Below are 25,509 nucleotides of genomic sequence, written 5' to 3' on the forward strand. Positions count from 1 at the left end.
AGTTACTTAATTACAGGACTAGCTTCATTACTGTAATTTTTACTTCAAACTAAAGTAAGCACAATTTTAACTCAAATTTATATTTGTCAGTTCTGCTTACTCTAGTCTCCATTAAAAAAAAAAATTCTATGTCCCTGCCTAATCTATGTTCAAAGCATATATGAATCTCAGTGTTGTGTGTGGTGATGGGGTGGAGGGCGGGGAAATTATGTTGAATTGCATTAGTCTTATAACAGGTCTTATCTGTTCAACCAAGTTTCCAAGTGCCCATTAAGCAACTCTGAGGGTCAGAGGAGTGGAAGGGCACCTTATACAGTACAGTGAGCAAGTGTTTCCAGGGATCTGGGGAGTGGAGGGATGTGTGCGGCTAATGCAATGTCTGTAGTGAAGGAAGTGAGGTGTTGGAAGATAACATGGGGACACAGAGACAAATTAGAACAGTCTCGAGCTCACCAAAGGAATGGAGAAAGAACCAGGAAAAGGTAGAACAATGGATAACAGAGAGAGAGACAGAGAGAGAGACAGAGAGAGAGACAGAGAGAGAGACAGAGAGAGAGACAGAGAGAGAGACAGAGAATTGGGGGGGGTGGGGGGGGGAAGAGAAATACATAACAGTATCAGAGGAACAGAAAGAGAGAAAGGAGGACAACAAACATGGTAAGGAGTGCTGAAATTTCCTGTATTCACGTTACATTCACCTCTTTTTCACCACCTGCTAAAATGTATACGCGAAATACAGTAATTTCATTATCTAGTAAGAGTCCAACAAAGTAAGATACTTCTATTGGCTTCATAAAAACCAGGATTGATTTAATGGCAATTCATTAACTATGAAGGCCTTTGGGATGTCAAAGGTGTTTGCTACTTTAATTCTTCCTTTACATCCCAGCTGGATGGAAGATCAATGGATGAGGTGAAGAGGACAAGAGGACCTCATTCGAGTATAATTGGAAACCCTTGTCTGTGGTTCAGACTAGGTTCTGGAATATGATCAATCAATAAACGCAAAAAGGAATAAATAATTTCACAATTAAATGTCAAGTACTAGGCACCTGAGATCAGTCCATTCCTTCAGTGTTTGAATATACCTGGGTGAGTGGAGGGAGGAAAGATGGCAGGAACTTCAAGCTGACCTTGCCTCATTTATTCTCTATATAGATAATTTTCCAAAAATAAAATCCCCAGACCTTCTTTCCTCCTCCCAGCTCTCTATCCATTGAGATGGGAATAACTTATTTTTATACAAGCTGCTCAGCCAGGAAAAACCTGCTTTGAAAGTTCATTTTCAGCCAGTTGAAAGACTCAAACGTAAAAATTGACTTGGAACAAAGATACAACCAGGTCAATCTTTAGTGTGTAAAGCACATCAAACACAGAATACAGTTTGCCAAAAAAAACACACATCAGCAGAATTGAACAGCATCCACTGAGTATATTTGTCTAGAGGAGCAGGAGGACGCCTTGGCCTGCTCTGCCAATAGATTATTAAAAAAAGTAAGAAATAGGAAAAGGAGCAGGTAATATAGTCTTTAAACCTGTTCCACCACTATGGCTGATCTGCACCTCAAGTCCATTTGTTCCATATCCCTTGATACCCTTACTCAATTTTTTTTTAAATTAAAACTTCAGCCTTCCATAGAACTGGAAGATTTAATATTGCAGATTTCTATTTAGAGGAGAAATTTCTCAGGACTTCATCATCTTATGAGATTTTACTCCAAGGCCATCAAAATAATGACAGATTATCTCCACTGATTAGTGAGTTGCTGGAATCCCTGAGGTGCTGGAACAAAGGGGGAAGTTAAAAGGTTCTTTCCCCCCCCCTACAGTGCATCATGGAATGCTTCATCACAAGTACTTACAGAGCAGGGACAAGAAGAGATTGCATGAAGTATTTGAAAAGAAATATAGAAGGACGGTGGGGGGGGGGAAATCAATCCAGAATAGAGAACTACAGTTGAAGAGCCGGCACTGGGGCAGGCGAATGGCCTGACCTCCTTCTATGCCATTATTTCTGTGATTCACAGCCAAATTCAATGGTTTGCAGTTTTAGCAGAGAGAAAATAAAAGAGATTCATGGAATGTAATCCCTGAAGCAGCAGTCTAATTTCTAAACTGCCATGTCTAAGAATAGAATTTGACAGTGGCAGTTGCCATGTGACCATCCCAATGGTTTAAGTACTATAGTCAGGCAGTGGTGGAATTTGCATAGAATTTGACAAATTTGAACGTGGTGTGCGGACAGCACACACTTAATGACCTTCTTTGGGGGAAACGAGAATTACAATAGATCAATGCAATGAATTGCATTAAAATTACACTATGAAACATAGTGGGTTCAGTAGCAGAGATAGGGGGAGAAAAATCTCCAAATTTCTTCAATTGAAAAGTACTTGCTAGGGTTCACAGGCAGTTCAATGTATGACTGCACAACTTGGTACAATGCTGAGCAAAGGCCAGGAGTTTCCCAGACTGATCCTTGCTGTTAGAACTGGGCAACGTTTCTTTTATTCATTCATGGCATGTGGGCGACGCTGGCCAGACCAGCATTTATTGCCCATCCCTAATTGCCCTTGAGAAGGTGGTGGTGAGCTGCCTTCTTGAACGCTGCAGTCCATTTGGGGTAGGTATACCCACAGTGCTGATAGGAAGGGAGTTCCAGGATTTTGCCCCAGCGACAGTGAAAGAATGGCGATATAGTTCCAAGTCAGGATGGTGTGTGACTTGGAGGGGAACTTGCAGGTGTTGGCGTTTCCATTTATTTGCTGCCCTTGTCCTTCTAGTTGGTAGAGGTCGCGGGTTTGGAAGGTGCTGTCTAAGGAGCCTTGGTGCATTGCTGCAGTGCATCTTGTACATGGTACACACTGCTGCCACTGTGCGTCGGTGGTGGAGGGAGTGAACGTGCACAAAAAACACAATTTACCCAAGTTAAGCTCTTCTACGATTCAGCAGTAAATCCCGATTCCTACGCAATACTTTCATCTACTACACTAGACAAGATAGGCTATTTGGCCAAGACAGTGAAGGGCTGCAAATGCCCAAGGGAGCTGTGTGCCAGCCAACAGTGCCTTTAGGACAAAAGAATCAGTCAATTGTTGATGCTTATTCCTGCTCACTCACATAATGATACAGTTTCACAGACGGTTTGTACAGGCTCAGTTTTGACAAGCACAGTAGCAAATTCTCAGCATACACAAACAAACAAAAAAAGAGTCACTGGTACCTGATACACCTTCCAAGGAAATACAAATCTCAGGCGACAGAGGAGGACTCATAACTTCAGTTTAAATATCTTTGAGCCACTAATTAGGATTGGACTGATTGAGTGAAAGAACACTCAATAGAAAGCATATCTATGCAAGCTCCTAGTGTTTCAAGGAGCAAGACTTTTACAAAATTGAATTCAAGTTTGAGAAAACTAATAGGCAAAACAATAAACTGAACATAATCATCTCAAACTGTTAACAAATTTCTGCCAGACTGAATAAATATGAAAGTTGTCCCGCTCATGACAGGTGCAGTGAGGAAAATACAGAACCAAACTAAAATTTACATTGAATTTGAAAGAATTAAACACCTGGCTTTTGATCGCTGGATACGATCTCTCAAGCCAGAACACTCATATGAAAATTTGAGAGGTGATGTTGCGGGCAGAATTTAAAGATGGCATCCCAGTTAGTATTAGAACCCATATTTAAGGGAAAAAAGTACAAGGGGAAGAGAAGCAGCAGTAATGGAAAATGACTATGAATTAACATAAACCTCCAATTCAAAATAAATTTGGGTCTAGTAACACGCACTGGTTAGGGAGAGATAGGAGGGATGCAGATGGAGCGGAAATGGGATCAAGAGAAAAGGAGAATTGGGAAAGAAAACCAGATTAGTCTTTAACTTTTAAAAGGAACCAAGATGATAAACCAATAAGGACATGGACGATGTGTTTCCAGTATGGAAAAATCAGGGCATATTATGGCAGACTGTTGGTATTCCAAAAATCCAACAGGGACGCTGCAGTCAAGACAGTGTCCGTAGCTATGAAGCTGAACATGTGTTCTAATGTAGCACTGGACCAGAATCCCTGCAACCTTTTGCAAAAATGACTCCTTGTGTCCCAGACACCAGGCAAATTCTTAGGGATATCAGTTGTCTTCAAACAGTACCTGTAGCAAAGTTTACAGAAAGCAGAACAAATACCATCGTATCATCGTATTGGGAAAAGGCTTACTGGCAAATGCTTGAAGGTTCCCTTAGTTAAAGGTTTACTTGCAGAGTAAATTGGTCACTGGGATGGCGACGGTCAGGGTCATTCTGAGCTTACAATGCAGGGGGTCAACCTATTGCTAGGCAATGACCTGGTAAGGAGCACGGTATTGCTTCCAGAGGGTCCAGAGCAGTCCAGAGACTGGGAAAACTGAGGGGAACATACAACAATTCTGTGCAGCTGCAGACAGCTGAGGAAGTCCCAAAAATCCCACGGGGGGGCGGGGGCGACAGGGCCAGTAAAGATTAAAGAGGCCAAGATGGAGCCAGCAGAATTTCAAGAGGCTAAGATGGAGGCAGAGCAATTTAAAAAAGGAGCAGAGAGAAACACAGCAGAGGTTGAAGGGACTGTACCAGAGGTATGGTTAACAGAAACCTTCTTTAAAGATTTAAATAGTGTTACGACTGCAGCGGGAGCAATGCACTCTCAATTCCTGTCACTCCACAGGTCGCAGCATATTAAACTTTTCCCACCCAACAGGAAAACAGCCAAATTAAACACTCCAGTAATCCCCAGAATAAAACAAACCAAACCAGGTACCTTCAGACAACAAATTAACTATTTATTAAATCTAAATCTTAAACAATGTTAAGATAAACCCATGTCTAAAGACCTTATAACTTCTGATTTTAACCTAACTTACCCATTCACACATATACACTCAAAAATAACAGTAGTTAATAACCAGTTTTAAAAGTGGTGTTTTTTAAAAAAATGCTGTTTAAGAATAAATAAACAAGCAAGCCTTTGTGGGTTACGTTCCTGATGAATGAGGTATTCTAATGTGGAAATAATCAAATGCTACTCAAAGCCTTCACATGATTTTGATGAAACTGTATGTTCTTAATAGGCATTCAAAACACCTCGGTTGCAGTAGGCATCAAACACCGGTGAATTCCAGAAAATATAATCAGTCAAGAGAGATTCAATCTTGAAGCAAATACTTCCTGGCTTGGAAGTAAAAGGAGTTTTACTACCTTAAGCAATACAAACTTTCTCTTAAAAGGGCTTTCTTTCCTCCTCAACAGGCAATCAACTTGGCCCTTAGCTCCCTGTAGAATTTTTTTCTGAATGAAAATAGACAGTTCTTCAGGAGCACGCCTCGCTGGATAGTCTCTCCAAAAAAAAATTGGTTCAGACTGGTTTTTGCCAGTTTTACACACATTTAAGTGGAAACATTATACCATGCAACCCTCTCCCTCCTGCTGTTGCCTAAAGTAACAAGTGCAGCTGTGGCACACTGTGCCCCAGAAAGCCAAAACTTCTCGCCCTGGCTTAAAGGCACACTGTTTTAATCTGAGGAGAAAAATAATACACGTTCGTAACAATAGGGACAAGGAAAGTTCCCAAACAGGCAAACCGACAGTAAGGCAGATGCTTCACCTAACTGAAGTGCCACAGAGGGGTGCAGCAGAAGCTAGACAACAAATTTATTAAACTAGAACTTAAACTCCAATTTGGTTAACGCCTATGGATACATGCCATGCCCCACGCTAGAATGCATATGCGATACATGCAAATAGAGACAGAAAAGAGAAGAAAAATAAAGTGGAAAGGTTTAAGGCCAATATCTGAAGAGGAGTTATTACAGTTCTTCGAGCTCACTGTAGAGTCCTTGATTGTAGGTAGATCTTGCTTTTCGTTGGGGCACAGTATTCTTCTTAAACTTGTTCGCTGTAGGCGACTTTTCTCTCTTGGGGTTCATGCATCTTCAGTGGATTCAGAGGCTTCTGAGAAAGAGATGGGAGCTGATAGAGAGATCTTCTGCCCAAACTGTTTGTACCAATTCAAAACACTCAGGTTGCCCAGCAGGTTAGTCATGTGACTAGCTGATGTGACCATGTCAGTTTGTGTATTGTGGGTTTAATGTCAGGAAATGGCTGCTTTGTCCTTCCAAACACAGTCTGTTAATATGCAAATGTATTTTCCAGCCACAGCTGATCTGTTCAACAAGTCCTCCCCTCACTCCAGTAACGGTTTAAAATCAATCTTCATGACAAAATTAACATGCCTCATTCGAGGCAGGTGGGAGCCAAGCACAACACTCAGAACATTTCAGAATTGACTGAGGGCCATCCTTGAAATGGCACCCCATATTACAAAACATACTGGAAAATTAAACAGCAACACAGAGTACAGAATGTGGCACTTGGTATATTTGGAGAGGCAGCCTTCTTTTTGTGATCCTCAGAAAACACTTCAAATTACAGATTACAACATGAGCTTGTGCACTGACACACCGGATTTAATAAACGTTAAAAAGCGCAAGATTCTGATGTGTTGACAAAGTCCAAGTTGACGCTCGGAACCAGCACTTGCTTTGCTGTACCCAAAGCTTACTATAAACCAGCAATTATACATTGAAAGACAAATTAAAAACCATCTAGACATTCAAGAGCGATATAATTCCAATCAATCCTGTTCAATAGTAAGGTCCCATCTTGTCGTAACCAGCATAACTGGGCCATTCGGGGAACAAGCCATAGGAGCACCTGAGTCCACCATAATGGTCAAACTCAATCCCATATCCAGGCATGCGGTCAGATTCAGTCAATAAAGTATCTAACGGCTGATTTGCTTTGCTAGTCTCTGGAGTATGTTTCAGCTCCGATCGGATTAACCTGTAGTTCTGTCCTTTGTTACTATCCCAATAAGTCTTCCCACCACTTTCATAACAGATGGCAAATTCTATTCTTTCATGTGGGACAATGTATTCCGGCAAACGAATCTCAAATGCAAAAGTGTCTTTATCTGAGCCCCCATAAGGGTCTTGGACATAGCAGCAGTCATGGTCTTGTAAAGTTTTCCAAGTGTTGAATGTTATTCTTACTTTCAAGGACTTCTCGAATGCAATGTTTTTCACCTTGACCGTCCCTATAATAGTATTCTCTTGTAACATGCAGTTTTCAAGGCAGACTGAGTCAGTTTCTAGACGATTCTTGAAATCAAGATAATCTGACGAAGGCTGTGCAAAATCTAAGAGCAGGCTATCTTTGTCTTCAGTGGTCTTCAGGCCTACCAAACTACTGATCAGGTCATCAACACTGAAGGAAAAATTGAAGTCGTGCAAATCAAAGAACTTAACTGTAGTCAAGGGCAAGCCCTTACTATCTGCAAAGGAAACACATTTCTGCTCCTTGATTCTGCGCTTGTTTTCTGATGCATCTTCACTGATGTGGAGGTGGATACATGGTCGTAGTGGCTGGGTAACTTTCAGTGCTCTTTTTCTGGTGTAGCTCACTTGCTTGAATGGAGGAGGAAGATACAGCTGCATTGCTATGTCAATTGGCATTGTAGATCTGGGAGACAAGATCTCAAGCATACTAAAAGGAAAAGAAGAAAAAAAGGTAAGAGTTATTCGTTGCACCTAAGCTACAAGAAGCAAATCCAGTTTCTTCCCAACATTTGCAAGTCAAGGAAATAGAAACATAACAACCTTTCACTAATACGACTCTTATTTACTGCAAATCCTTTACTTCCAGAGCATTTAATACATTTATATAGCACAGTTAACAGAAGAAAAGTCCCAAGGCACTTTACAGACAGAAAATAAAAATCACCAAGAAAGTTCAGGAGGAAAATCAAAAGGAGGATGGAAAATGAGTGATTTAGGAAGATTTTTTAAAGACAAAGGGAGATGTGGAAGGAGTTCCAGAGAACAGGGTGAGGGTAGTTAAAGGTTCTGCTACAAATAGTGGAATGAAGGATGAAGAGAAAAGGAGATGCGCAGAAGATCAGAGTTAGAGGACCAATGGGATTATAGAGGTAGGGAGAAGGGATTTGTAGAGACCAAGTATTTGGGGGAAGAAGGAGCCTGTGTGGATCAACAAGGGCAGGGTGATGGACAAGCAGGACTTTGAGTGTAGAACAGTATGGGGCGACTGAGTTGAAGTTTATGAGGTGGGGGCAGAGGTTGTGTTGAAGGATGTGAAGCTGGAAGGAAGAGTATGGGGGGGGGCGGGGGGGTGCGAGAAACAGTCTAAAGATGAGGAAAGCATGAATATGGTTTTCAGCAACAGTGGGTTACTAATTTAAAATGGTTTGACTATACAAACATAGCTAACATTGAGTAGATGTATAGCTGTCTCCATCTGCATTCAATTTACAAAGTAACTCCTGACAACGCAGAGCATGCACAGAGCGATCACGGACGTCAATGTGTGCGAACATCTGTCAGCCTGCCAATATGAATGCGCGCATGACGTCATGACGCAATGATGTCACCACCCCTCAAATGTTGTCTCCATTCACCCCAACAGTACCCCGCTCACTCCCGCCATCCCTGCTTCAATCGCCACTTCACCCTGCTCCATCCCTGCCTTCGCTCAGCCGCTCCCTCCCCCCACCCCATCTACTCACTCCTGCCCCACTAGCTGCTCCACCCCTCGGCCACTCCTCCAGGCCTCCACGCTTCCCACCCCCTCTCAGCCATTCGCTCCCGCCTTCAATGCTTTCTCCCTCCCCCATTCCGGTCGCTTCCCCCACCTTAGCCGCTCGCTCCAGATCTTGCCACTGCTCCCCCAACACTCCCCTGGGCCGACCGTTCCGTGCTCCTCGCTTGCCCCACCCCCACCCCACCGCTCTCCCCCTCCAGCCGCTAGCTCCAGGCCTCACAGCTTCCCTCCTCTAGGCCACTCACTGCCTCACCCCTCGCGGCCAGTCTTGCTTCTTCAGGCCGCGCAGCAGAAAACGATCGAACGTGGGAATAAGTGGCCGAGAGGAGGGAAGCGGCGCAACCTGGAGCTAGTGGCTTGGGACGGGGGGGTGGAGGTGGGGAGCAGAGGCGAGGTTTGGAGTGAGCGGCTGAAAGTGGGGTGGAAGGAAGCGGGGAGTGAGTGGCTAAGGGAAGGCAGCGGGGAGCGAGCGACAAGACGACGGGCACAGGAGAGAGTGGCAAAGAGACAGGAGAGAGCTGGGCACTGTTGGGGGTGGGATGGAGGCAGCGATGGCAACCATTGAGGGGATTTTTGGGTTGAATTTGTTTTTGTAAAAAATTGAGCAGCGCCATTCTTTAATCCTGGCAGCTGCCTGAAACGTGGCAGATAGTGACGTTTCAGTGTAAGAGGCTGCATTTGCACATGTGCTACTACTGCATCACCTAGTAGTTGCATTGTCAGCAAACGCAGCCTTCAATTTAATAAAAGTGCTATGAAACAACACGGTTTCCAGATAAATTCAGCTAATGTGTGGTATCTCTGATGACAGAATGTCACAATGCACAGTAAAAAAAAAAGGCATGATACAATGCAATAACAAGTGAATCTTATAATGTTACTGGGCTTCCAAGTGACCCTGTGGACTGACCCAAAGAGACCAGTGTAATTCTGCACCCACAGAGCTGCCGTCTGGTAGGTTTTGGTTATTCTATCACCAAACCCCAGTCGAAGGCAAGGATCCTTATAACATGGTAGGTACCTTACAGTGGTCACTGTCGACATTTCAGCCAGTTACTGGCACAAGGTCTCAAATTGAGACCAGATGTCAAAAACTTTGCCGGTGGGAATTTGAATTCAACATTTTCCATTGTATTGGTTCTTTTTCATATATATTTCAGTTAATTGTCTCATTGGCACCTCTGCACATTCAGAAATGTGCAGTCAGCTGTGTTGTTCAGCACTATTGTGTCTGCTGTAGCTCAGTTGGTAGTACTCATCTCAGGTCATGGGTTCAAGTGCCACTCCAAAGAGTTGAGTACTCTGTAGTACTGAGGTATTGCTGCACAGTTGAAAGTGCCATCTTTTGGATGAGACACTAAACTGAGGTAAAGGTAAAAAGTTCACAGAACATTCCTCATGACAATATTCAAAGAACAGGAGAATTCTTCCCAGTGGGCTGGTGAATATTTATCCCTCAACCAACACCTAAAATACATGATTTGCTTATTACCATATTGCTGTTTGTAGGACCTTCCTGAGCAAAAATTGGCTGCTGCATTTCCTACATTACAACAGTGATTACATTTCACAAGTACTTCATTGGACGTAAAGCATTTTGAGACGACCTGCAACAGCGAAGAGCAGCATACAAATGCAACTTCTTCCTTTAGCACTATCCATCCAATGAGAAGTGGAGCCAAACAGCAGCAAATCTGTGGGTTTGTGTTGTTAGTTTCTCAGCCAGAGTGCTCAGTCAGTAAGCGTGCTCTTACTAGCTGAAGCACTTCTCAGGTTAAGAATGAGAAACTCACCAAGGTTTGCCATCACCATTCAGCAACCCCTGCAGGATAGGCAAATGTGTGGATGTCAGGTGAGGGCAAGATCAGGCTCAGTTGTGCTTCTTCCTCCTCCCATTCCATCACCATCTTTCCCCCATACTCCAAATTCAGGACTTGGAAATAACTTGTGGCCTCTTGGACGAGGTACCGAAGACCAATGGGCATCAGTAATATACACATTACAGCATAACAACATCATAATAGATGTGTTAATTAATGTGCAATTACTACTTTAAATCAGTACTTTTAAGTTCAACATCAGATACTCTGCTGTACCTGGTTTTAGGGAGCAAGTGGACAGGGAAGAGGAGACGATGGAGGGGCAGGGGGTGAAAAGGGGAGGGGTGGACAGTGGAAGGGGCAAGAGGGTGAACTTACATTTATTTAATACTTCATACATCCTCAGGATATCCCAAAGTGGTTCACAATCAACAGGTATGGCTTGAAGATCACTGAGATACTCCAGCAAATGCAGCAGTAAATGTGCACACAGCAAATGAGCTGAGACTTTTTTCTTGATGGTATGGTTGGGAGGATGTTGGCCAGAATGTCAAAATTCCTTTCTCTTCAGTGAATGATGCCAATCTGATATCAATCCGAACAGACTGATGGATGATTGGATTAATGTCTTCTGAATGATAACCCCTCCAAAAGTGCAATCTTCCTGAAGCACTGACCCGAGGTGTTAGCCTATAGTACGCACTCAGAAGAACTTTAATTTCTAATTTCAGAAATTAAAAAGGGATCAGGGAAGTTAGTGTTGCAAATCCTACTCACCCAGGTCTACTTCATCACCACCTCTCTTGACCTCTCCACTGCCTCTAATTTGTTATGCTGCTTGTCCAACATCCAGTGCTAGATGAGCAGAAACTTTCTCCAACTAAATATTGGGAAGACCAAAGCCATTGTCTTTGGTACCCGCCACAAACTCAATTTCCTTGTCACCGACCCCATCCCTTTTTCTGGCAGACAGTCACAGGCTGAACCAGTTGTTTGCAACCTTGGTGCCCCATTTGTCCCAGAGATGAGCTGTCCACCATACACCACCAAGACCATCTGGTTACATCCCCGTAATATCGTCCTGCCTCAGCTTGTGCTGCTGAAACCTTCATCCATGGCTTTGTTAACTCTAGAGTTGACAATTCCAATGCTCTCCTGGTCAGCCTCCCATCTTCCACCCTTCATAATCCTGAGCTCATCCAAAATTCTGCTGCTGGAGTCCTAACTAGCACCAAGTCTCATTCATCCATCAACCTGCGCTTGCTAACCTCCACTGGCTCCCAGTCCAGCAACAGAGTTTAAAATTTTCATGCCTGTTTTCAAATCCCTTTATAGGCTTGCCCTTTCCCATCTCTCATCATCTCCAGCTTCACAACCCTCCGGGAGATCCATGCTCCTCTAATTCTGGCCTCAAGCATCCCCGATTTTAATCACTCCACAAATGGCGGCCATGCCTTCAGCTTTAAGCTCTGGAATTCCCCTCCTAAATCTCTCTGCCTCCCTCTCCTCCTTCAAGAGGCTGTTTAAAACCTATGTCTTTGACCAAGCTTTTGGTCACTTTTCCAAATACCTCATGTTGCTCAGTGTCCATTTTTGTTTGATGTTGCTCATTATGCAATGCCTTGGAACATTTTTCTATGTTAAAGGCACTATTATAAATGCAATTTGTTGCTGCATTCCACTACTATCAGCTGTATGCCTACTGCATTTTATTTTTTAGAAGGCAGTTAGTTATCCAAAAGATAGTTTACCCCAATACACTCCCCACCGACCCCAGAAGGTTATTTTGGAGCAAAACCTAATACTCTCAGCTGTGCCTAACAGCAAATGGCATGACGGGTCCACATGACCTTGAGATGAACCTATTAACAGTCGGTAGTTGACATGAAGAGCACATTTATTTTTACAGATTCGGCAGTCACATCAGATGAGTGGTGCTGCACTTCTTTAGAGCAGTGTCGCATACCTCTGAGTCTACCATCACGTGCTTTAATAGGCAACTTTGCTGCGCAATGTTACTGCACATACTGTTCCAGAAGACAAAGGTAATGTCATACGTGGTTTAACTGAAGTACAATATAAACCATTTGTTTAACTTCACCCGTGTAAAGGCAGAAAAAACAACTTCTACAAATTCATGCACATTAAGAAGCCTACCACCCCGCAGCTAAAAAGAAATCTAGGCAGCAAGCCAAATTTAAACAAAAACTCATTTTAAACTATAGTTATCCACTGGGCCACGGAAATACCAAGGAGGTCAGAAATGTGCAGAAACACATGACTTCCTTTTTCTACCCCATCCTCTCTCCCTCAACATCTCCTGGGATTTTCTTAAAAACTATATTAAAAAGTAGATGTCTGTCTTTGCACCACAAGCAGTCTGTAAGCCACAGCATCAATTCATGAAGCGATTAGTTCTGATAACAAAATTAAGTTAGCACCAAACTTCAATTCATTAGTTTGGGCACAGTTACAGCTTTGATCAACATCAAAAAAGGGCGCAGATTAAGTCGATAGCATGACCAAGCAGGCTTAGTTACTACATTCAACAAAAAGTCATTCATTATTAAATTTAATCCATGCACTACCACTATTATGTTCCTTATTCACATCCCCAGTATCTATTTCATTTACAGTTCAGATTTCCAGCTCCAACTGGTACTTGATTTATTGCAAGTATTCATTTTATGGCCTGAATTTGCAATCCAGGGAATGCAAGTTCACACTCCTCCTTGACAGTTTGAGAATCTGAATTCAGGCGTAAAAAAAAACTGATCAAGAAAAAAGTTGAAATCAGTAAAAATGACCACAAAGCTGTTGGATTGTCGTAAAATTCCAACCGGTTCAGTAATCTTAACTGCAAACTGAGCAAGCCACTCAACTGTATCAAACCAATTTCAAACTGAAGGCTCACCATCAACTTTTCAGAGCAACTAAGGATGGATCATAAATGCTGGCCTTTCCAGTAAAGCCAACATCCCGAGATGAATGAAGAAAAAACAAATGAAATTCAATATTGACCAGAAGCCTTATTGCTCACTAGCCATCGGTAACATGAATCTTCTCCACTCGCTCCAAAAAATGGGTTTTATCTGTACAATCCTTGACCTTATAATTACATTATTTTGAGTTAAAAAAAACTTGCATTTATGTCCCACCTTTCTCAACCTCAGGATGACCCAAAGCACTTTCCAACCAATGGCATACTTTTGAAGTGTAGTCAGAGTTATGATATAGGAAAGGCAGCAGTCAATTTGCACACAGCAAGCTCCCACAAACAGCAATATGATAATGACCAGATAAACTGTTTTTAGTGATCTTTAATTGAGGAATAAATATTGGCCAGGACACTGGGGATAATTCCTCTGCTCTTCTTCGAAATAGTTTCATGGGATCTTTTACATCCACCCAAGAGGGTAGACAGGGCCTCAGTTTCATGCCTCATTTGAAAGAGGCCACCTTTGACTGTGCAGCACTCCCTCAGTACTACACCAGAATGTTAGACGAGATTATGTGCTCAAGTCTCTGGAGTGGGACTTGAAAACAGAACCTTCTCTGACTCAGAGGCGAGAGTTACCAGTGGGCCACAGGTAACATTTTTTTCAAAATGAGAATGAAATGTAAAACAACCCAGTCCCCACAATGGAATGGAGAGTGTGAAACAACTGCAATATGTATATTTCAAACTGTCAAAATTATTTAAATGGAGAACCAATTACAAATTGTCAAATTTCCCTGCACGGCAATTACCCTCTAAATGACCTGATGTATTTAAATACAACAATTGGACTTCATGGCCGTACAGGGACATGTCAGGTTAAGCGCAGCCACATCCAGACAGCAAAATAATACTTACTTAGTATAACACTCCCACCATTATAAAGCAACACATTTAATTTACCAAAGGCAAAGCAGAGGGAAATACAACTAGAGTCGTGCCAATTTTTAACCCTTGCTTTTTGTTTATATTTGCCAAAGTTTTCTCAATGGAATCAGTTTCTACATAATATCACATGTCTGCCTCAACCTATCTGCTGTTGAAATTCTCATCCAGGCTTTTGTGACCTCCAGATTCAACTATTCCAATGTTCTCTTGATCAACTTCCCATCATCCCTGTGCTCACTGACTGACTGACTCCTAGTCCAGCAATGTCTCAATTTTAAAATTCTCATCTTTACATTCAAATCTCTTCATGACTTCATCCCTCTCTAACTTCCTTCAGCCCTACAACACTCTGCATTCCTCCAATATTGGCTTCTTGAACATCCCCCACCTCCTTCATCCCACATTGGCAACCGTGCCTTCAGCTTTCCAGGCCCTATGCTCTGGAATTCCCTCCCTAAACTTCTCCACCTCTCACTCCTGCCTCTTTGACCATGCTTTGGATCACCTGCCCTAATGTCTCCTTCTTTGGCCCAGTGTCAATTTCTGTCTTATTCTGCTCCTGCACCTTAGGACATATCGCTATGCTAAATGTACTATATAAATGCAAGTTTCTGTTATCGTAGATGATTTATTCAAATTTTTGAATGCTCAACCAAATTAGATACTGCAAGAGCCAATCACCCATGGCATTGCTCATCTAAGAGCTTAAAATAATTCTGAATATCTAAATAATTTTCTCCTGATCTATTGCAGACCAATAAATGTGCCCCTCACAAATTAGTTCCATTAATAATCCATTCAGGCCACATACTATGGTTGCATGAGTGTTGCTGGTTACCTAGATTTTCCTGCCAAGGTTACTTTAAATGTTTAAAACTTTGTATTTTATTTTGTTTTGATTTTTTCATACAAATCAAAATGCTAATTCACAGTCCTAATTACAGTTTTGGTATTGAGCTATCAAGTCTTTTCCATCATTAGAAAGAGGTGAGGATGGGGTCTAAAAACAGCAAGCCCTGGCAAGGAATATGAATGCATGTCTTGCTGTTAATGAGAAATTCTTGGCACCTCTTGCAGCCCCTTTCCCATCATAGTTATGTTAATTAGTCAGAAAGGAGCAACCTGAAGCAGATTCTGGAAGTAGCAATCTTGACACCTGCTTGAGCTTTTCAATAAAAACAAACATTCTTGGGTGTGAATGATGGCAGAAAAGCCACATTCATTTACCACCCTAAGACAGTTGTGTTGGGCCATCTCGAACCACTCCAGTCTTTGAGGTGATGGTGCTCCCTCCAGTATAGTGACCTAATAGATGTGTGTTGGGAACAACAATACAAGTCAGGATGTTGTGCAACTTAAGAGGGGAACTTGGAGGTACTCTCGCCATCCCTGCTCATCCTTCTCGGTGATGGAGGGAGGCACTTCCGTTCAGCTAAAAGGGCAATAATCCTGGGAAACCCTGAACTCAAGATCCAGATATTTCAGAGCCAGCAGGCTTCCTGCAGAATTTGTTTGAATCCTTATTTCCAGAAGTGCTCACTTTACTAAAAAGAGAATATGTTAGCTTAAATGACTTTCAAAGCACATCGTGAGCTATTCAATTCTGAATTTTGGGTTTTAATTCCAGCTTATTTGTTGATTATTATATTACATACTTATTGATTTGAAATTAGTTGGGACTTTATTAAAATTGTATTTATCCATCAGATGTGGCTCTTTTCAGGCAAGGCTGATGTGTGCTAGGCAGAAGACCAAGATGTCAGCTGTGGCTCAGTAGTAGCACTCTTGTCTCCAAGTCAGAAAGTCATGGGCTGAGACGTGAGCCCATAAACCAGGCTGACACTTCAGTGTAGTACTGAGGGAGTGCTGCACTATCAATGGTGTTGCCATCTCAGATAAGACGGTAAACCGAGGCCCTGTCTGCCCTATCAGGTGGAGGCGAAAGATCCAATAGCACTACTTCAAACAGCAGGGGAGTTCTCCCCGAGGTCCTGGCCATTATTTGCTCCTCAACCACATCACAGATTATCTAGTCATTCATCTCAATGCTGCATGTGGGCTCTTGCTGTGCACAAATTTAGCTGCTGCATTTCCTACATTGCAACAGCAACAACACTTCAGAAGAATTTTGTTGTGCAACAATTTGGGAGGTCCTGGGGATATATGAGGTTCTATACAAATGCAACTTCTTTCCTCTTTGTAATTCGACCAAGATTTTTTTTCTTTTTAGGTGACTGAGGTGAAGGATTTAACTTAAGTGGCAACCAACTCAACAGGCCTCAAAATGACATGGTACAATCAAAGGTCAAGGATTCATCCTTCAAGAACTTTAGAATTGCAAGTCATTAAATTGGAGAAAATTAAGACAGTGGCAGTTGATTGGATCCACTAACATTAGTCTGCTGGATGTTTTAAACTAAGATTTTGTAACCAAATTATCTCCTCTAATTGACAATGCCTACAATTACATGGAAAAATTTTGCAAAAAAGGTGAGGTGCCCTTAGACAGTCTCCCCTATCAAAAAATAATCACCAGAACATTGGCCAATACAACCCCTACACCACTGTCTCTCTTCAGCTCCATATTTCGGGGGAGTGGAGCCTACACCGTCTGCGGAATATACACTGGAGACCCCAGGAAGTCAGTGCAACTGATCCCTGCTTTGATCAATAAAAGAAATGAACTTCAATACAAAAACCGTGCTGTTTCATTCCTGCTCTTAACTTGGCCAAGAAGCTGCAACTGATTATTTATTCAGAATTGTGCACGGATCTTGCAAGATAAGCTTCAATAAGGAACGCGATTTATTTCAAAGCTTCGCTGCAATTGCTCTGAGCTGCACAAACTTAGTTTGAACAGTAATCATTTTATACGTTAAGTAACCCACACTTCTTCCAGCCTGACAGCTCCCCCTTTCCCCCAGCGAACCTCAAACATAAAAGCAACATTCCACCACCCGCTACAATCTCTTTTCTCACTGTAAGGAACAACGTCTGTTCTCTATACACAAGTCCGAACGACGGTCCAGTATTTGCTGCCCGAAGTGTCCACGGACGGTCGGCAATGCCGTAACGCAGGTTCCTGGAGGATTTTCCCCACATACTCACCGGAGCCTCGGACACTCAGCCGTAAGGTTCAGAAGGAGTTTAAAGTGACCCAACCGTCACCTAATTTATTATTTATTCATTATACATTATAAATTCGTATCTATTATGCATTACAAGTTTGGAAAGTACCCACTGTCTTGAGTGGCTATATCATGTAAAATGCATCCAGTTCTAACTTACACCAAGAATCTACAAGCTTTCCCTTTCTCCCCAAGATACATAATCAAATAATTTAATGGCAACTTCCGTAAACGCACATACAAATTACAAACTGAATCACTGGCTGCTACCTGGAACCTGCTCCTCTCTCACACTTACCTACTACAATTCATGGGGGAGGGGGGAAGCTAGCAGCCCCACCGTACTTAGGAAGGTGGCTGGAAACACAGCCACCCGCCGTCTCCCAACTCCACTCCTCTCGCTTTTTCCTTGCAACTCTCCCCTGATTGACAGCCCGACTCCCATACCCCCCCACGAAACGTCACAGACGCTCTCAGCCAATTAACTTGCGCGCCTCGACAATATCCGCCCAATAGGAGCCCGGACCACCGTCAGGAAGCCGCTACCCCGTGTGCAACCGCGAGGAGGCGCAGCAACAGCAGCGGCCAGTTCATGTGGTGATAATGTTTCAATATGAGGAATCAAGTCAAAGTCGCGACAGCGGCTCGTTTAACATTTCAACTGGGAGTAGATGAAAGAAAGGCGTTCTTTTATATAGTGCCTTTCGCATCCTCAGGTTGTCCCAAAGTGCTTTAGAGCCAATGAAGTACTTTTGAAATTGAGTCACTGTTGTAGGGAAAGACAACAGCTAATTTGTGCACAGCAGGGTTCCATAAACAGCAAAGTGATCATAACCAAATAATTTTTTAAGTAAAAGCAAAATACTGCAAATGCTAGAAATCTGAAATAAAAACAAGAAATGCTGGAAATACTCAGTAGGTCTGGCAGCATCTGTGGAGAGAGAAGCGGAGTTAGCGTTTCAGGTCAGTGACCTTTCATCAGACCTGAAATGTTAACTCTGCTTCACTCTCCACAGATGCTGCCTGACCTGTTGAGTATTTCCAGAATTTTTTAAGTAATGTTGGCTGAGGGGTAAATCATGAACAGAAAACTCCTGCTTTTCAAATAATGCTGAGACCTTTTATATCCACCTGAGGGGGCCAATAGGGCAGCAGTTTAATGTATCATCCAAAAGGCAACATCTCTGACATTGCAGCACTCTTAGGACTGCACTAAAATGTCAGCCTTGGATAAGCAGTCAAGTCTCTGGAGTGGAACTTGGACCTATGAACTTCTGTCTCAAAGCATGGGTGCTTATAATGAAGTCAAAACTTGAAATGGCTTAGGTTTGGAATTAAACGGCAGTAAAAAAGTGAACACCTCTGCTCTTTCTACAGATGCAGATTGATCTGCTGTCCCATTTCAGAGTTTGACTGCATTATTTTTGAATCCACACCGAATTTGCCCTGTGCTGAGATGTGCACAAACTTTATTTGTGCATGGCACACAGTGCATAAGTTGCTAATTGTGCCAGATCCCCAGAACCCTCATTGTCCTCATTGTTCAGAATAGTATTTATTCATTTATCTATGGTGCCTCATGAGAACATAGGAACAGGAGTAAGTAGGTCATTCAACCCCTGTTCTGCCATTCAATTTGATCATGGACATCTGTGTTGCATCTTAGACCTGGTTTTTCACAAATTAGTTGCTGCATTTGCCGACATAAAAACAGTCACTGCACATTAAAAATATTTAATTGGATGTGAAGTTCTTTGGGAACTCATTTACCAGCTTCCCGCAGTTAATTTCTGACAGCTTTAGAAAAATATCAGTGAAGGACTTCCATTTCTTTCAATAAAACATAACTGTAGCTTCCACCACCAGCACGCAACATTAAAGGAAAAATGTGCACCAGAAGATTTCACTGATGTGTTGCTGTTGACCAGAAGTAACCAATTACTGTCCATCAGAAGCAGTTCTGATTGGGCCAATTTCTGCTTCTGCAAATCAGCAAGATTTCAAACATCTAAGTTGTCATTTGCGAGGCTGCATCAGTTTCTAAGTTATCTTTTGAGTTTTTTCTTACATTTACTCAATTTCTTTAAAATTAAAAATTTAAAGAAATTTGGATTTTTGATTGTCTAATTGTCTGTAAAGCAGGAAGTTTGGAGAGAAATACCCACAAGCCCAGCAATTTTTCCACGCTATTCATTGTTTCTTTGAAGACCTTGGCACGTTTACTATGTTAAAGGTGCTATATAAATGTAAGTTGTTGTTTTAGTTTGCTACCACTCCTGATGATCCATACCTGCATTGATATCTGCACTGATGCACCATTCCAGGGACCTAATGGCCTCCTTCTGTGCTGTAAATTTTTCTTTGGTTCTATGTTTCAAATTTGAAGTGTTCTAGACAACACAGTACCCCTTAGCGCCCACCTGCTGTACAACTGATGTGAGTGTGCCAATAATTGTGAAGGAATAGAGCATCTTTAGAAACATAGCATTGAAGATGTTGGAAAGAACAAGTAGAGTTGGGCAGAAGAAAAATAAGAAATACAATCCTCCTGACTTAGACTTGCAAGTCACAGTTGCTGGTTCCGATAGAAATGCTTAACTGTAGTGTACTGTTTGTATTGTAGCTATTCCTCAGGGTAGAACGAAATGAAGAAGCTAAAACTCCACTTGTGACCAAACATCCTACCCTCAAAGATAAACACGAGACTTTGTCAACTCAAAGCTCTTTCGGCTGAATAGGCAGATGCAGATAATGAAAGACGTTTGATGGCTAAAGTTTTGGCAAGAATCTTCGAACTCGGGGAAGAGCCATATATTTTTGGTAAACTCAGAATCACCACTTCACCATCAATTTTCCACCAGGTTTTACTGGACTTTTTGGTGGACATATGTAGCAGGCTCAATGAAGTCAACCTTTATTAGCAATCTAAGAACTATAAAATTTTCATCTTGCGTGACAAAGAAGAGATTTATCTAAGAATGTTTTTGTTATTGATTAGTTGCTACAGGCTGCAAGACAATGCAACTGTGTCTGTGAGATTATCTTCTGTCCCTCTGAACTGTGCAGTGTTGGTCCTAGAAGTTAAAGTTATAATTCTGCAGCAAACATCTGGAGCTTTACACAAAATTCAGCAAATATTTTCCTGAAAGAGATAAATGAACTGCAGGATTTCACCTGGGTTCCAAATCCATTTGTAGCAAAGGTCAAGATTGCTGTGAGTTTAAAAGAGAATTTGATTAATGGTGTTGGTGACTCTGTTCTGGGAAACAATTTTAAAGTCATGCCTTTTGATTGGTTCTGCCTCTTAATTCAGAAAGAGTTCTCAGAATTGCCCGAGATGAGTCATTGAAATAGTTGTTCACTTCGCCTCAATGGATCTTTGTGAGGGGATATTTTCTTAATTATTTACATTGAGTATAGAAGCAGCCTGAATGCAGAAAATGATTTGCACTTGAAACTCTCCAAAATCTGTCTGCAACTCCATAAATTATGCACCAGCAGCAAAGAGGTTCATCCTACTCACTGAGATAAAGGTGAGCCATCAAGTGTTCTTTTATGTTGCTATCTGTCTTACATAATGTATTGAATAAGAAAATAAAATCCTCTTGATCGATGCAAAAATTCAGGGGTGAATTTAGTCTTTGCCCATAGCGTGAAAACACCCATATTGAATTGGCTGCCCGTTTACAGTGCCCTTCACGGTCAGCTTCAATAGAAAATTAGCTGTGGTGTAAAGCAGGCTGCCAATTCACTGTTGCCTGTTTTGCGCTACCAGCGAAGACGAACTTCACCCTCTCTCTTTCCTAAGAAGAGTGGGTTGCCCATGGGCCATGAATCTCTAAAGGGGAACTCAGCAAAAAAACAGATATTTCAGAGCAGTACTGTGAGAGTAGGTTTACTGAAGTGACTAAACTGATCATTGCTTTAAAGTCAATCTTACTTCAACAGTTCAGTAGTCACTGGAGATAAATTGACTTATAATTTCCTGTAACAAGCAAAAGCTAAAGGTTGCAATTATTACAATATAAAGAGAAATCAATGGCAGTAAAACATTGGCAGACTTCTGGACAACACTTGCTTTACAACTTTTATTTCCTGATGTGGGACCTTGCTACATGGGAGAGTGGGCAATAGATTTCACCCTACAGTGTGATAGACTTGTCTCTGACCTTGATTCCCATGTAATCTCGCTGCAGTCTGCGAGCAGAAAATCATAAAATTACCCCAAATATGCAGAATTTTTGGGGCTCTAGACACTAAGTGCATTTGGGAGCTCTTTTGTATCCCTGCCCAACAAATCCCCCACTCCACGATACATTTAGACACAAACATATAGTAAAATGAATGAAGAAATAGTACTGTAGAATGTTTAACAGACTGCACTAATAATAAAGCAAATTGTATCACAATATACTTCACTTAAATGAAACTGATCCAAGGATTCTATAGTTTTTCTGCATTCTGCTGAACTTTATACTGAAAAAACATTTGGCAGAGATTTGCTGGGCAGGGACCACATGAGCTCCTGGATATGGACTACGTGGCGCCCCTGGACATGAACCCCATGGGGCCCAGGACATGGACCATGGGGGCCTGGGCACAGACCGAGTACTGAGAAGAGTAGAGGAACAGGGAGTGCATGTCCACAGATCCCTGAAGGTAGCAGGACAGGTAGATAAGTTGGATAAGAAGGCATATGGGGTACTTTCCATTCTTAGCCAAGATATAGAGTATAAGAGCAGCGAGGTTATGCTAGAACTGTATAAAACAGTAGTTAGACCACTGTCGACAGTTCTGGTCATCGCATTGCACGAAGGATGGTACAGAGGGGACAGAGGAGATTTAGGAGGATGTTGCCCGGAATTTTAGCTACACGGAAAGACTGGATAGGCTACGGTTGTTTACTTTGGAATAGAGGAAGCTGAGGAGAGGTTTAATTGAAGTGTATAAAATGATGAGGGGCCTTGATAGAGCGAATAGGAAGGTGCTATTTCCCTTAACAGAGAAGTAAATAACCAGACGAAGTAGGTTTAAGGTAATTGGTAGAAGGATTATAGGGGAGTTGAAGAGAAATGTTTTCACCCAGAGGATGGTGGGGGGCCTGGAATTCACTAGCTGAAAGGGTGCTAGAGGCAGAAACTCTCATGGCATTTAAAAAATATTTGGATATGCAATTAAAGTGCTGTAACTTACAAGGCTACCTACCAAGAATGGGAAAGTGGGATTAGGCTGGACAGCTCTTTTTCAGCTGGCTCAGACACAATGGGCCATATGGCCTATTTCTGTGCTGCAAATTTTCTAAATTTCTATGTGTGGGTCCTGAGCACAGACCATGTGGACCCCTGTATTAGTCTGCCCCTGTAAATGTGCACCTATTGTGAGATTTGCTTGAGGAAGGATCCCACAACCAATGGATCAGATCAAAGCTCTGCAGTCCTGCCATATCCAATCATGAATAGTGGTAGACAATTAAACACCTAACTGGAGGATGCGGCTCCGAGAACATCCCCGTTCTCAATGATGTGTGAGCCCATCACATCACTGCAAAAGACAAGGCTGAAGCATTTGCAAACATGTTCAGCCAAAAGTGCCAAGTGGATGATCCATCTTGGCCTCCACCTGAGGTCCTCAGCATTACCAATGCCAATTTTCAGCCAATTCAATTCACTCCATGTGATAGCAACAAACAACTGAGCACACATAGCAAAGGCTATGGGCCCTAATAACAGCTCAGCTGTAGTGCTGAAGACCTGTGCTCCAGAACTAGCCATGCCCCTAGCCAAACTGTTCCAGTATAGCTACAACACTGGCATCTACCTGACAATGTGGAAAATTGCCCAGGTATGTCGTTTCCACAAAAAGCAGGACAAATTCAATCCGACAAATTACCGCCCCATCACTTTACTCTTGATCATCAGCAAAGTGATGGAAGGTTTTGTTGACAATGTTATCAAGCAACCCTTACAAGGCAATAACCTGCTCACTGATGCTCAGTTTGAGTTCCCCCAGGTCACTTGGCTCCAGACCTCATTACAGCCATGGCCCAAACATGGACAAAAAAGCTGAATTCCAGAGGTGAGGCGAGAGTGACTGCTCTTGATATCAAGGCAGCATTTGACCAAGTGTGGCATCAAGTAGCCCTAATAAAATTGAAGTCAATGGAAATCAGGGGGAAATCTCTCCGTTGATTGGAGTCATACTTAGCACAAAGGAAGATGGTTGTGTTTGTGAAGGCCAATCATCTGAGCCCCAGGACATCACTGCAGGAGTTCCTCAGGGCAGTGTCCTGGGCCCAACCCTCTTCAGCTGCTTCATCAATAACCTTCCCTCCATCATAAGGTCATAATTTGAGATGTTCACTGATAATTGCACAATGTCCTGTCCCATTCGTAACTCCTCAGATAATGCATGCAACAAGATCTGGACAACATCCAGGCTTGGGCTTACAAGTGGCAAGTAACATTTGCACCACACAAGTGCCAGGTAATGACCATCTCCAATAAAAGAGAATGTAACCATTTCCCTTTGACATTCAAGGGCATTACCATCACAGAATGTCCTATCTCCAACATCCTGGGGGTTACCATTGATCAGAAACTCAGCTGGAGCAGCCATATAGATACTGTGTCTATGAAAGCAGACCAGATGCTGGGAATTCTGTGACGAGTATCTCACCTCCTGTCTCTCCACATCTTGTCCATCATCTATAAGGCACAAGTCAGGAGTATAATGGAATGCTCCCCATTTATCTAGATGAGTGCATCTCCAACAATATTCAAGAAGCTTGACGCCATCCAGGACAAAGCAGTCCGCTTGATTGGCACCTTAATCATTCACTCCCTCCACCACCAGTGTACAGTGGCAACAGTGTATACCATCTACAAGATGCACAGTAGCAACTCACCAATGTTCCTTTGACAGCACCTTCCAAAACCTTTACCACCTAGAAGAACAAAGGCAGTAGGCGCATTGGAACACCACCAGCAAGTTCCTCCCCAAGTCACGCACCATCCTGACTTGGAAATATATTGCCACCCCTTCACTCTCTCTGGGTCAAAATTCTTGAACTTCCTCCCTAACAGCATTGTGGGTGTATCCACACCAGATGGACTGCAGTGATTCAAGAAGGCAGTTCATCACCGTCTTCTCAACGGTAATTAGGGATGGGCAATAAATGCTGTCCTTGCCAGTGATGCCCACATCCCATGAAAAATGAAAAAAAGAGTACCCTGGTCCTCATATTCAGCATGATCAAGATTTCTATAGGAAGGAAATTCTTCCCTTTTAAGAATACAGTCTACCTCTGATAATTCAGTCATTTTTTTTTAATTGTCCATTATTTCAAACTAACTGACCTTGAGTAAGAGTAGGCTGTAACTTCGCTTGTGTGTTGGAGAATATTCCAGTATTTGTGATGATGACTATTCTCCTGGACTGGTTTCGATCACCTGAGGCAGTCAGAGCAGAATTTGCTGGAGTATTTTTTTTTCCTTATTGACCCTGGGGGTTTCTCTTTTTCTGCCTCTCCTAGGATAACATGTGGCTGCAGGAGGGATGAGGGGAGTTGGCGGGGAGGGGTAGGAAGTGTCTGGTCATGGTACTCCAGCCATCATGATTGTGGTGTAGACCTGTTGGACTTCTCCTGCCCTTCAATTTCATATGTTCATATGGTCTCTTTCTGATCTCTGGTTCAGAAAAAGAGACATGTGGAGCTGAAATTCAACTTTGGCTGTGATGCAAAAGCAGCAATATCAGATCAGCCGCCTATTGCATACACTGGCTGGCGTTTCCTCTCATCTGGAGTTAAATCTCAGCTCACTATTTTTCTTGAAGAACTCCTATCAGTCAAGGAGAAATGAACTAATCGATTGCCTTCCAGCAATCCAAATATTGGAATTTCTGGTCATCGTGTAAAACAGGCAATATATCGGCGCCTATTCTATACCCTTCCTGATTTTCCTTTCTATGTGGTCGATGAGCAGCCAATCTATGTTGCCCATCTTATACCATTGCTGAAAGT

The 25,509-nt window shown here is 42.4% G+C and overlaps 1 protein-coding gene across 2 annotated transcripts; it reads right to left on the minus strand.

Annotated features, from left to right (window-relative positions):
- Positions 1-4,802: 4,802 nt before the first annotated feature.
- Positions 4,803-24,999, minus strand: ppp1r3b (protein phosphatase 1, regulatory subunit 3B). 2 transcript variants are annotated; one of them, XM_068030354.1, is made up of 2 exons: positions 24,845-24,999; positions 4,803-7,584 (listed from the first exon to the last, which is right to left on the minus strand). In XM_068030354.1, the coding sequence occupies exon 2, from the start codon at positions 7,581-7,583 to the stop codon at positions 6,684-6,686; it is 900 nt and encodes a 299-aa protein (XP_067886455.1). In that variant the 5' UTR covers position 7,584; positions 24,845-24,999; the 3' UTR covers positions 4,803-6,683. The 2 variants fall into 2 exon arrangements, with proteins under 2 accessions (XP_067886455.1, XP_067886454.1); XM_068030353.1 differs by lacking the exon at positions 24,845-24,999 and adding an exon at positions 17,788-17,930.
- Positions 25,000-25,509: the final 510 nt, after the last annotated feature.

Source organism: Heterodontus francisci, chromosome 4 (genome assembly GCF_036365525.1).
Source record: "Heterodontus francisci isolate sHetFra1 chromosome 4, sHetFra1.hap1, whole genome shotgun sequence".
Lineage (NCBI taxonomy): Eukaryota > Metazoa > Chordata > Chondrichthyes > Heterodontiformes > Heterodontidae > Heterodontus > Heterodontus francisci.